Source organism: Phaenicophaeus curvirostris, unplaced genomic scaffold (assembly GCF_032191515.1).
Source record: "Phaenicophaeus curvirostris isolate KB17595 unplaced genomic scaffold, BPBGC_Pcur_1.0 scaffold_371, whole genome shotgun sequence".
Taxonomy (NCBI): domain Eukaryota; kingdom Metazoa; phylum Chordata; class Aves; order Cuculiformes; family Cuculidae; genus Phaenicophaeus; species Phaenicophaeus curvirostris.
The window spans coordinates 61,067-73,599 of NW_027206968.1; the positions used below are offsets into that span (position 1 = coordinate 61,067).

General features: G+C 64.1%; 1 protein-coding gene across 1 annotated transcript; it reads left to right on the plus strand.

Annotated features, from left to right (window-relative positions):
* The first annotated feature begins 60 nt into the window (after nt 1–60).
* LOC138735006 (signal-induced proliferation-associated protein 1-like) lies at nt 61–12,499 on the plus strand. Its single transcript, XM_069882857.1, is given in 12 exon segments — nt 61–100; nt 315–1,064; nt 2,310–2,431; nt 3,022–3,174; nt 4,123–4,297; nt 5,690–5,793; nt 7,118–7,275; nt 9,145–9,560; nt 9,563–9,702; nt 10,683–10,953; nt 11,724–11,972; nt 12,419–12,499. Coding segments are annotated over 12 exon segments (2,652 nt in total). The 3' UTR covers nt 12,493–12,499.
* The last annotated feature ends 34 nt before the right edge of the window (nt 12,500–12,533 follow it).

The window sequence follows — 12,533 nt, forward strand, 5'->3', positions numbered from 1 at the left end:
CGCTCCCATTCATAAATTGAAGGGGTTGGGGTCCCTGTTAAACTGGGGGGGGCGCGTCATATGGGGGGCTCGGGAGAGTCCTGGGGATCTCGGGGGTATCGTAGGAGTTCTCGGGGGGGTCCCTGAGGGTTTTGGGGGGGTCCAGAGGGGTCCCTTAGGGTTCGGGGGTGGGCCCAGGGGGATCCCTGAGGTTTTTGGGGGTCCCTGAAGGTTTTGGAGTAGGTCCAGGGGGATCCCTGAGGGTTTTGAGGCTTCCCTGAGGGTTTTTTTGGGGGGTTCCAGCGGGGTCTCTGAGGGGTTTGGGGGTCCCTAAGGGTTTTGGGGGTCCCTGAGGATTTGGTGGCGGGGTCCAGGGGCTTCCCAGAGGGTTTTGGGGGGTCCTGGCTGGGGGGGCCATGCAGTCCGACGACCTCTTCCTCCGCAAGATGCGGGGCCCCCCGTCGCGTCCCCCCAATTCTCCCGCAGCCGGCGTTGCGGGGGGTGTCCTGGGCGTCCCCCCCTCGCCCCCCCCCCCTCGCCCAGGGGCAAAAGCAGCAGCGAGGGAGCTTTGGGGGTCCCCCCGCCCCGATTCCGCGACCCCTTTTTGCTGCTGGGGCTGGGGGGGAGCCAGGAGGAAGAAGAAGGGGGGGATGAAGACCCCGATTTCTTTCTGAGCCCCCCCTGGAGCCCCCACTTGGCCCATTACGACGTTCAGAGCATCCTCTTCGACCCCAACGAAGCCCCCCCGGCCCCCCCCGGCTCCACTTCGGGGGCTTCGGCCGCTCACCTGGAGCCCCCCGAGACCTTAGAAGGGGGGGTGCTGCCCCCCCAAGACGCCCCCGACCCCCCAGACCCCGAGGCGCTGGTGCTGAGCTGCCCCCGCTTCTGCTGCGAGACGGGGGGGGAGGTGGAAGAGGGATTGGGGTGGGGGGGGGGCTCCAGACAGGGCCCCCCAGGACCCGGGCACCTCCCCAACGCGGCCGTGGCGGTGCTGGAGGAGCCCCCGGTTGGGGGGAGACCCCCCCACCCCATCGAGTTCAGCGACAACGGCGCCCACTACTACCGCAAGTTCTTCTATGGGAAAGGTGGGGGGCACGGGGGGGGGTATTAGGGGGTTATAGGGGGTTATGGAGGGTAATGGGGGTGTTATAGGGGGTTATGGGGGGGTTATGGGGGTGTTATAGGGGGTTATAGGGGGTTATGGGGGTGTTATAGGGGGTTATGGGGGTGTTATAGGGTGTTATAATGGGTTATGGGGGGTTATGGGGGTGTTATAATGGGTTATGGGAGGTTATGGGGGCGTTATAGGGGGTTATGGGGGTGTTATAATGGGTTATGGGAGGTTATGGGGGCGTTATAGGGGGTTATGGGGGTGTTATAGGGGGTTATGGGGGGGTTATGGGGGTGTTATAATGGGTTATGGGGTGTTATAGTGGGTTATAGGGGGTTATGGGGGTGTTATAGTGGGTTATGGGGGTGTTATAGGGGGTTATGGGGGTGTTATAGGGGGTTGGGGGGGTTATGGGGGTGTTATAATGGGTTATGGGGGTGTTATAGGGGGTTAGGGGGGGTTATGGGGGTGTTACGAGGGGTTATAGGGGGTTATGGGGGTGTTATAGGGGGTTATGGGGCGTTATGGGTGTTATGGGGGGTTATGGGGGTGTTATGGGGGTTATAGGGGGTTATGGGGGTGTTATAGTGGGTTATGGGGGGGTTATGGGGGTGTTAATGGGTTATGGGGGGTTATGGGGGTGTTATAGTGGGTTATAGTGGGTTATGGGGGGGATATAGTGGATTACGGGGGTGTTATGGGGGTGTTATGGGGGTTATGGGGGGTTGTAGGGGGTTATGGGGGGTATGGGGGGATATGGGGGGGCGTGGGGGGTCTCAAGAGGGGCTATGAGGGGACTATGGGGCGATATGGGGGCGCTGGGGGCCTTGAGGGGGGTCACAGGGGGGATTATGGGGGTGTTGGGGGGATATGGGGGCACAGGGATGCGGGGTGGGGGGGTGACGAGTTGGGTTATGGGGGGGTTATAGTGAGTATTGGGGGGCTTGTATGGGGTTTGGGGGGGCTATGGGGGGGTTATAGGGGCTTATGGGGGGATATGAGGGGATATGGGGGTACTGAAGGGTGGGGGGGGGTCCCAGAGGGGGTTATTAGGGGGTTTGGGGGGGGTAAAGGGGAGCTGGGGGGTGGGGGGGGTGTCTCAGGCTGGGTTATGAGGGGGCTATAGGGGGTTCTGGGGGGTATAGTGGCTCGGGGGGGCGTGGGGGGTTGTTAGGGGGTTTTGGGGGGGTCCTGACCCCCCCGCCCCCCCCCCCCCCAGAGCACCAGAACTACGTGGGGGAGGCGGCCGGGCTGGGCCCCGTGGCCGTGTCGCTGCGGAGAGAGGAGAAGGAGGGACCCCAGCCCCAAATCCTGCACCGGCTCATCCTGCGCACCAGCCAGGTGGGGGGGGGGAGGGGGTCTGGGGGTGCACAGGGGGGTCTGGGGGTGATGGAGGGGGGGCTAGGGGTGCAACGGGGGTGCAGAGGGGTGATTTGGGGGGGTCTGCGGGATTTTGGGGGTGCAGAGGGGGGTCTAGTGGTGCAGAAACGGGGGTCTGGGGGTGATGGAGGGGGGTCTAGGGGTGCAAGGGGTGTGCAGAGGGGTGATTTGGGGGGGTCTGGGGGGGTCTGCGGGATTTTGGGGGTGCAGAGAGGGATCTAGGGGTGCAGAAAGGGGGGGTCTAGGAGAGATGGGGGGGTCTGGGGGTGATGTGAGGATGTCTGGGGGAGATGTGGGGGTGTCTGGGGTTGCAGGGGGGGGTCTGGGGGAGATGGGGGTGCAGAAGGGGGGTCTGGGGGAGACGTGGAGGGGGTCTAGGGGAGATATGGGGGGGTCTGGGGGTGCAGATGGGGGGTCTGGAAGATTTTGGGGGTGCAGAGGGGGGTTCTGGGGTTGCAGGGGGGGTCTGGGGGATTTTGGGGGTGCAGGGGGGTGGGGTGTGCGGGGTTCTGGGGTGCCTCCCCCCCCCTCAGCCCCTTTCCCCGCTGCAGCTGCGGACGCTGCGGGGGTCGGTGCTGGAGGACGCGCTGCCCCCCAAGAAGCTGCTGGAGCTGGTGCTCCCGGGGCTGCGGCTGCAGGGGCTGCGCCTGGCGGCCGCCTCGCCCATCGTGCACAACACCCTCCTCAAGCTGGACGAGCAGGCGGTGAGCGCGGGGGCCTCGCACGAGGCCTCGCACAAGGCCTCGCACGAGGGTTTGCACGAGGGAGGCTTTGCACGAGAGTGGCGCTCGCACCAGGGGGTGGACGCGCGCAAGAATGCGGCTCGCACAAGGATGAGGCTGACCCTGTGTGAGCCCCATGCGAGGGACGAGGCCTCGTGCGAGCCCTCGTGCGAGGTTTGAGGCTCTGTGTGAACTCAGACGTCTCTGTGCACGTGCGAGCCCTCGTGCGAGCCCTGGTGTGAGATTTGATGCCCTGCATGAGGTCTGAGGTCCCCATATGAGGATCCGTGCTCCTTGTGCGAGCCCTGGTGTGAGCCTTGGTGTGAGATCTGACACCCCACATGAGGTCTGAGGTCCCTATATGAGGGTCAGGGATCCTCGTGCGAGCCCTGGTGTGAGATTTGACACCCTGTGTAAGGTCCAAGGTCCCTATCTGAAGGCCAGAGATCCTCGTGTGAGCCCTGGTGTGAGGTTCAAGGCCCCACATGAGGTCTGAGGTCCCCATATGAGGGTTAGAGACCCTCGTGCGAGCCCCGGTGTGAGATTTGACGCCCTGCACGAGGTCTGATGTCCCCATATGAGGGTTGGGGATCCTCGTGCGAGCCCTGGTGTGAGGCTTAAGGCCCCATGTGAGGTCTGAGGTCCCCATGTGAAGGTCAGAGACCCTCGTGCGAGCCCTGGTGTGAGATTTAACACCCTGCATGAGGTCTGAGGTCCCCATATGAGGGTCAGGGATCCTCGTGCGAGCCATCGTGCGAGCCCTGGTGTGAGGCTCAAGGCCCCACGTGAGGTCTGAGGTCCCCATATGAAGGTCAGAGACCCTCGTGGTGTGAGATTCGACGCCCTGCACGAGGTCTGGGGTCCCCATAGGAGGGTCGGGGATCCTCGTGCGAGCCCCGGTGCGAGCCCCGGTGCGCGTGGCGTGCGCAGGTGAGCTTCCAGCGCAAGGTGGGGGTGCTGTACTGCCGGGGGGGCCAGGGCTCCGAGGAGGAGATGTACAACAACGAGCGCGCCGGGCCGGCCTTCGCCCAGTTCCTCGCCCTGCTGGGCACCCGCGTGCGGCTGCGCGGCTTCCAGCACTACCGCGCGCAGCTCGACACCCGCAGTGAGTGCCACGCACGGGGACACCGGGGGACACGGAGGGGTTTGGGGGACACGGGGGATGTGGGGGACGCGGGGGCATTGAGGGATGTTGGGGGCATCGAGGGACATTGAGGACTTGAGGAGATTGGGGGACGTAGGAGGATTTGGGGGACGCTGGGAGGTTGTGGGATGTTGAGGGGACATTGGGGGACAAGGGGACATTGGAGGATTTGGGGGACATTGGGGGACGGGGACACTGGGGGACACTGGGGGACATGGAGGGATTTGGGGGATACGGGGGATGTGGGGGACACGGGGGCATTGAGGGATATTGGGGGCATCGAGGGACATTGAGGACTTGAGGAGATTGGGGGACGGTGGGAGATTAGGGGACATTGAGGGGACATTGGGGGACAAGGGGACGTTGAAGGATTTGGGGGACATTGGGGGTGTTAGAAGTTGTGGGGGACATTGGGGGGACAGGGGGACACTGGGGGACATTGAGGGATGTGGGGGACATGGGGGACATTGGGGGATTTGGGGGACACGGGGGTCACTGAGGGATGTTGGGGGCATCGAGGGACATTGAGGACTTGAGGAGATTGGGGGACGTAGGAGGATTTGGGGGACGTTGGGAGATTGGGGGACGTTGAGGGGACGTTGGGGGACAAGGGGACATTGGAGGATTTGGGGGACATTGGGGGACAAGGGGACATTGGAGGATTTGGGAGACATTGGGGGACAAGGGGACGTTGAAGGATTTGGGGGACATTGGGGGTGTTAGAAGTTGTGGGGGACATTGGGGGGACAGGGGGTCACTGGGGGACATTGAGGGATGTGGAGGACTTGGGGACATTGGGGGATTTGGGGGACACGGGGGTCACTGAGGGATGTTGGGGGCATCGAGGGACATTGAGGACTTGAGGAGATTGGGGGACGTAGGAGGATTTGGGGGACGTTGGGAGGTTGTGGGATGTTGAGGGGACATTGGGGGACAAGGGGACATTGGAGGATTTGGGGGACATTGGGGGACAAGGGGGCATTGGAGGATTTGGGGGACATTGGGAGATTGGGGGACGTTGAGGGGACGTTGGGGGACAAGGGGGCATTGGAGGATTTGGAGGACGTTGGGAGGTTGGGGGACGTTGGAAGTTGTGGGGGACATTGGGGGGACGGTGACACTGGGGGACATTGAGGGATGTGGGGGACATCGAGGGATTTGGGGGACACAGGGGGTCATTGAGGGATATTGGGGCCATCGAGGGACATTGAGGAGATTGGGGGACATGGAGGATATTGGGGTCATGGGGGGATGTGGGGGATATTGAGGGGATGTGGGGGGCCCCTGGGGGCTGTGGTGGTGCGGGGGGGCCGGTGCGGCGGCGGTTTTGGGGTGCAGGCTGCGCCCCCCCAGCCGACTCGACGGGGACGCACTCGCTCTACACCACGTACCACGGCTACGAGGTGATGTTCCACGTCAGCACCATGCTGCCCTTCACCCCCCGCAACCCCCAGCAGGTCCGGGGGGCACAAACGGGGGGCCCTGAGGGCTTTGGGGGGGCCCTGAGGGCTTGGGGGGGGATTTTAGGGGGATTTGGGGGGGTCTGAAGGGCCCTAAGGGCTTTGGGGGGGATCTGGGGGGGCCTCATGTGTTTGGGGGGGAATTCTGGGGGGCTCTGAAGGGTTTTGGGGGGTCTCTGAGGGTTTGGGGGGGGTTGGGGGTGCTCTTAGGGGTTTGGGGGTGAGTCTGGGGGTCCCAGGGCTTGGGGAGGGGGATTTCAGGGGGTTTTGGGGGGGTCTGAAGGGCCCTAAGGGCTTTGAGAGGGATCTGGGGGGGCCTTATGTGTTTGGGGGGGGGAATTCTGGGGGGCTCTGAAGGGTTTTGGGGGGGTCTGGGGGGGGGTCTGAGGCGTTTGGGGGGGAGTCTGGGGGTCCCAGGGCTTGGGGAGGGGGATTTCAGGGGGTTTTGGGGGGGTCTGAAGGGCCCTAAGGGGTTCGGGGTGGGGGTCTGGGGGGTTCTCATGGGTTTGGAGGGGGATTCTGGGGGCCTCTGAGGGTTTTGGGGGGGTCTCTGAGGGATTGGGGGGGGTTTCATGGGTTTTGGGGGGGATTCTGGGGGTCTCTGAGGGGTTTGGGGGTGATGCTGGGGGTCCCAGGACTTCGCAGAGGGGCTTTTAGGGAGATTGGGGGGGGTCTGAAGGGCCCTAAGGGGTTTGGGGGGAGGTCCGGGGGGGTCTCATGGGTTTGGGGGGGGGGGTTGGGGGTCTCTGAGGGGTTTGGGGGGGTCTCATGGGTTTGAGAAGGGGGATTCTGGGGGTCCCAGGGCTTTGCAGAGGGGCTTTTACAGGGATTTGGGGGTGTCTGAGGGGCCCTAAGGGGTTGGAGGTGGGGTCTGGGGGGTCCTAAGGGGTTCCAGACTTTTGGGGGTCCCAGATATCTGGGGGGTGTCTCATGGATTTGGGGGGGTTCCAGGGGTCTGAGGGGGGGTTCTGGGGGGGCTTTATGGGGGTTTGGAGGCCTGAGGGGGATCCAGGGGAGTTCTGAGGAGCCCTGAGGGTTTTGTGGGAATCTGAAAGGGTTTTGGGGGGATCTGAGAGGGTTTTTGGGGTGTCCTGAGGGGTCCCAGACTTTTGGGGGTCCCAGATATGTGTATGTGGGGGGGTCTGATGGATTTGGGGGGCACATCCCAGGTGTCTGAGGGGGGTCCTGGGGGGCTCTGTGGGGGGGTTGGAGGCCTGAGGGGAGTTCAGGGGAGGTTTAAGGAGCCCTGAGGATTTCGGGGGGTCCCTGTGTTCGGTTTTGGGGTGCTGACCCCCCCCTTTTTTCTTGCTGCCCCCCCCAGCTGCTGCGTAAGCGCCACATCGGGAACGACATCGTGACCATCGTGTTCCAGGAGCCGGGGGCGAAGCCCTTCTCCCCCCGCGCGCTGCGCTCGCACTTCCAGCACGTCTTCATCGTCGTGCGAGCGCACGAGCCCTGCTCCTCCCGCACCGAGTACAGGTGGGGGGGTCCCCAAAACCCCGGGGGTCCCCAAAGCTCCTGGGGGCTGCGGTCGCGTTCCCTGGTGTGGCCCCCCCCTCCCTTGGGGTCTTCGCATCCCTTTTAGGGTCACCCCATCCCTGTTGGGGTCTCTTTTGGGGTCTCCCCCATCCCTTGGGGTCCTCGCATCCCTTTTAGGGTCACCCCATCCCTTTCGGGGTCCCCCCTATCCCTTTTGAGGTTCCTTTCTGGGTCTCCCCACCCCTTGGGATCCCCTCGTCTCATTTACAGGGTCTCCCCCATTCCTTTTGGGGTCTCCTTTTGGGTCTCCTCCATCCCTTTTGGGGTCTCCTCCATCCCTTGGCGTCTCCCCATCCTTTTTGGGGTCCCTTTTGGGGTCTCCCCTGTCCTTTTGGGAGTCCATTTTGGGGTTTGTTTTAGAGTCTCCCCATCCCTTTTGGGATCCCTTTTGGGGTCCCTTTTGGGGTCCCTTTTGGGGTCCCTTTTGAGATCCCCCCCATCCCTTTTGGTGTCCATTTTGGGTTCCCTTTAGGCTCCCGTTCTGGGGTCTCCCTCATCCCTTTAGGCTCCCATTTTGGGTTCCATTTCGTGTTCCCTTTGGGTTCCCTTTAGGCTCCATTTTGGGTTCCATTTTGGGTTCCCTTTGGGTTCTCTTTGGGTTCCCTTTAGGCTCCCCTTTTGGGTTCCCTTTGGGTTCCCTTTGGGTTCCCTTCAGGCTCCCATTTTGGGGTCTCCCTCATCCCTTTAGGCTCCCATTTTGGGTTCCCTTTGGCTCCCCTTTTGGGTTCCCTTTGGGTTCCATTTTGTGTTCCCTCTGGGTTCCCTTTGGGTTCCCTTTAGGCTCCATTTTGTGTTCCCTTTGGGTTCCCTTTAGGGTCCCATTTTGGGTTCCCTTTAGGCTCCCCTTTTGGGTTCCCTTTGGGTTCCCTTTGGGTTCCATTTCGGGTTCCCTTTGGGCTCCCTTCAGGCTCCCTTTGGGGTCCCTTTAGGCTCCCATTTTGTGTTCCCTTTGGGTTCCCCTTAGGCTCCATTTTGGGTTCCATTTTGGGTTCCCTTTAGGCTCCATTTTGGGTTCCCCTTAGGGGTCCCATTTGGGATCCCTTTAGGCTCCCTTTTTGTGATCCCTTTGGGTTCCCTTTAGGCTCCATTTTGGGTTCCCCTTAGGGGTCCCATTTGGGATCCCTTTAGGCTCCCTTTTTGTGATCCCTTTGGGTTCCCTTTAGGCTCCATTTTGGGGTCCCTTTTGGGTTCCCTTTGGATTCCCCTTTGGCTCCCATTTCGGGTTCCCTTTGGGTTCCCTTTAGGCTCCCATTTTGGGTTCCTTTTAGGCTCTCATTTTGGGTTCCCTTTAGGCTCCCATTTTGGGGTCTCCCTCATCCCTTTTGGATTCTATTTTGGGTTCCCTTTGGGTTCCATTTCGGGTTCCCTTTGGGCTCCCTTTAGGCTCCCATTTTGTGTTCCCTTTGGGTTCCCCTTAGGCTCCATTTTGGGTTCCATTTTGGGTTCCCTTTAGGCTCCATTTTGGGTTCCCTTTGGGTCCCCTTTAGGCTCCCCTTTTGGGTTCCCCTTAGGGGTCCCATTTGGGATCCCTTTAGGCTCCCTTTTTGTGATCCCTTTGGGTTCCCTTTAGGCTCCATTTTGGGGTCCCTTTTGGGTTCCCTTTGGATTCCCCTTTGGCTCCCGTTTCGGGTTCCCTTTGGGTTCCCTTTAGGCTCCCATTTTGGGGTCTCCCTCATCCCTTTTGGATTCTATTTTGGGTTCCCTTTGGGTTCCATTTTGGGTTCCCTTTGGGTCCCCTTAGGGGTCCCATTCGGGGTCCCTTCAGGCTCCCCTTTGGGGGTCCCCCCTCACGCGTCTCTCCCCCCGCAGCGTGGCGGTGGTGCGGCCGGAGGACACCCCCCGTTTCGGGCCGCCGCTGCGGCCGGGGCAGCGCTTCTCGGGGGGCGCGGGGCTGCGCGACTTCCTGGTGGCCAAGGCCATCAACGGGGAGAACGCGGTGGCCTGCGCGGGCCGCCTGGCCGCCATGGTGGCCCGCACGCGCCACCAGTACCTGCTGGAGCTGGCGCGGCACCACGCCTCGGGGCCCCCGCTCTGCGCCCCGCACCGCGGGCTGCCGGCCCTGGGGGGCCGCCGGAGGGCCGGGGGGCAGGACGCCGCCATGACCACCACGGCCAACGTGGCCGGGGCGCTGGTGTGGGGGGCGCGGGCGCGCTGGGGAGGGAGGGAAGCGGGGTGCTGGCTGGGGGTGGCGGCCGAGAGGCTGGTGCTGGTGGCCCCAAAGTCGGGGTGCTCTTCAGCTGCGCCTGCCGGGACGTGCTGGGCTGGGCGTTCGCCGAGGGGCGCCTCGAGATCTTCTACGGGGCAGGAGAAGGGCTGGCGCTCCGGCTGCCCCACGGCCGCGCCGCGCAGGTGGTGGCCCGGCTGCAGGTGAGGGGGGCGGGGGGGACATGGGGGGCGATGGGGGGGAAGTGGGGTGCAGTGGGGCTCAGTGGGGTTCCATTGAGCTCAATGGAGTTCCGTGGGGCTCTATGGGGCACAGTGGGGTTCTACGGGGTTCTATGGGGCTCCATGGGGTTCTATGGGGTGCAGTGGGGTTCCATGGGGCACTATGGGGTTCTATGGGGTGCAGTGGGGTTCTATGGGGTCAATAGGGCTCAGTGGGGCACGATGAGGTTCTGTGGGGTTTTACGGGGTTCCGTGGGGCACAGTGGGGTTCTCTGGGGTTCTGTGGGGTTCCCTGGGGCTCTATGGGGCTTCCTGGGGTTCTATGGGGTGCAGTGGGGTTCTGTGGGGTCAATGTGGCTCAGTGGGGCACAATAAGGTTCTGTGGGGTTTTATGGGGTTCCGTGGGGCACAGTGGGGTTCTCTGGGGTTCTGTGGGGTTCCCTGGGGCTCTATGGGGCACAGTGGGGTTCCCTGGGGTTCTGTGGGGCTCAATGGGGCTCTATGGGGTGCAGTGGGGTGCAGTGGGGTTCTATGGGGTCAATAGGGCTCAGTGGGGCACGATGAGGTTCCCTGGGGCACAGTGGGGTTCCCTGGGGTTCTGTGGGGCTCAATGGGGTTCCCTGGGGTTCTATGGGGTTCTGTGGGGTCAATGGGGCTCTGTGGGGCACGATGAGGTTTTATGGGGTTCCGTGGGCACAGTGGGGTTCCCTGGGGTTCTATGGGGCTCCCTGGGGCTCTATGGGGTGCAGTGGGGTGCAGTGGAGTTCTGTGGGGTTCTATGGGGTCAATAGGGCTCAGTGGGGCACGATGAGGTTCCCTGGGGCACAGTGGGGTTCCCTGGGGTTCCCTGGGATTCTGTGGGGCTCAGTGGGGTTCTATGGGGTGCTGTGGGGTGCAATGGGATTCTGTGGGGTTCCATGGGGTCGCAGGGCCCCATTAACCCTTCGTCTCCCTCCCCGCAGGCGGTGACGCGGGGGTGCGAGGCGCGGGAGCTGGCGCTGCCGCGGGGGGCCGGGGGGGCCCTGGGGTTCCGGGTGACCCCCGGGGGGGTGGTCACGGCCGTCACCCGCTTCTCCTTCGCCGAGGTGGCCGGGCTGCGTCCCGGCTGCCGCCTGCTGCGCGTCGCCCACCACCCGCTGCCCTCCCTGAGCCCCCGGCGCCTGCGGGCCCTGCTGCGCACCCCAAAACTGCCCCTCACCCTGCTGCCCCCGACCGCGACGGGCGCCCCAGGAGGTATGGGGGGCGAGGGGGAGAGTGGGGGCGCTGGAAGGGTCTCTGGGTAGGAGGGGGGGTCTTCAGGGGTCTCTGAGGAGGAATGGGGGGCACTGGGGGGGTCTTCAGGGGTCTCTGAGGAGGAATGGGGGGCACTGGGGGGGTCTGGGGGTCTCCAGAGGGCACTGGAGGGATCTCTGGGGAGGAATGGGGGGTCTCTGAGGAGGAATGGGGGGTCTGGGGGGGTCTCTGGGAGGAATGGGGGACACTGGGGGGGTCTGGGGATCTCTGGGGAGGTCTAGGGGTCTCTGGGGGGCACTGGGGGGCACTGGGTAGGAATGGGGCGTCTGGGGGGCACTGGGAGGGGTCTGGGGGGGTCCTGGGGGGGTCTCTGGGGAGGAATGGAGGGCTCTGGGGGGTCTCTGGGGAGGAATGGGGGACACTGCGGGGGTCTCTGAGGAGGAATGGGGGACACTGGGGGGGTCTGGGGATCTCTGGGAAGGTCTAGGGGTCTCTGGGGGGCACTGGAGGGGTCTCTGGGGAGGACTGGGGGGGCTCTGAGGAGGAATGGAGGGCACTGGGGGGGTCTGGGGGGGGTCTCTGGGGAGGAATGGGGGACACTGGGGGGTCTGGGGGCCTCTGGGGAGGTCTAGGCGTCTCTGGGGGGCACTGGGGGCTCTCTAGGGAGCACTGGGGGGCACTGGGTAGGAATGGGGGGTCTGGGGGGCACTGGGGTGGGTCTCTGGGGGATCTGGGGGGGTCCAGGCTGCCGTGACCCCCCTGTCCCGCAGGAGTTTCTCGGAGCTGTACGCCCGGGCGCTGCGGGAGGGGGGGGGCGCAGGGGGGGACCCCGAAACCAGGGACATCGGGGGCGACAGCAGCGACTCGGGGGGCGACGAGGAGGAGGAGGAGGAGGGGGGAGGGCCCGGGGGGGGCCATGAAGAGGGGGGGCTGCGCCCCGAAACCCGGCAGCTGCTGCAAGCGCTGGTGCTCGACGAAGGGGGGGACCCCAAAAACCCAGACGGCCACGCACCCCACCCGTGAGTAACCCCAACCTCCCCCCAGGGACCCCAAAACCCCCCAAATCCCCCCCCAGGGACCCCAAATCCCCCCCCCAGGGATCCCCAAACATCCCCCAGGGACCCCAAAGCCCCCTCTCGAGTGCCCCCCAAGCCCCCCAGGGACCCCCAAACACCCCTCAGGGACCCCAAAGCCCCCTCATGAGTGACCCCCAAACCCCCCAGGGACCCCAAACCCCCTCAGGGGTCCCCGATATCGCCCTAGGGACCCCAAAGCCCCCACCCCAGGGACCCCAAAGTCCCCCAGACCTCCCGAACCCCCCCCAAGGGACACAAAATGCCTCCTACCCCCCACCCAGGAACCCCAAATGCCCCCCCACAGAGACCCAAAATGCCCCCCCCAACCCCCCGTGAACCCCCCAGAATTATCTCCCCCCTTGACCTTGACCCCCCCCGTGCCCCCCCAGGCAGCCCCTGGCTGAGCCCCCCCCCGATTTGCTGCTGCCGCACCACAGCCCCCCCCCGCCCAGCCACACGGTGAGACCCCCCCCCAAAATGTGTGAACCCCCCCCCCCCCGGATC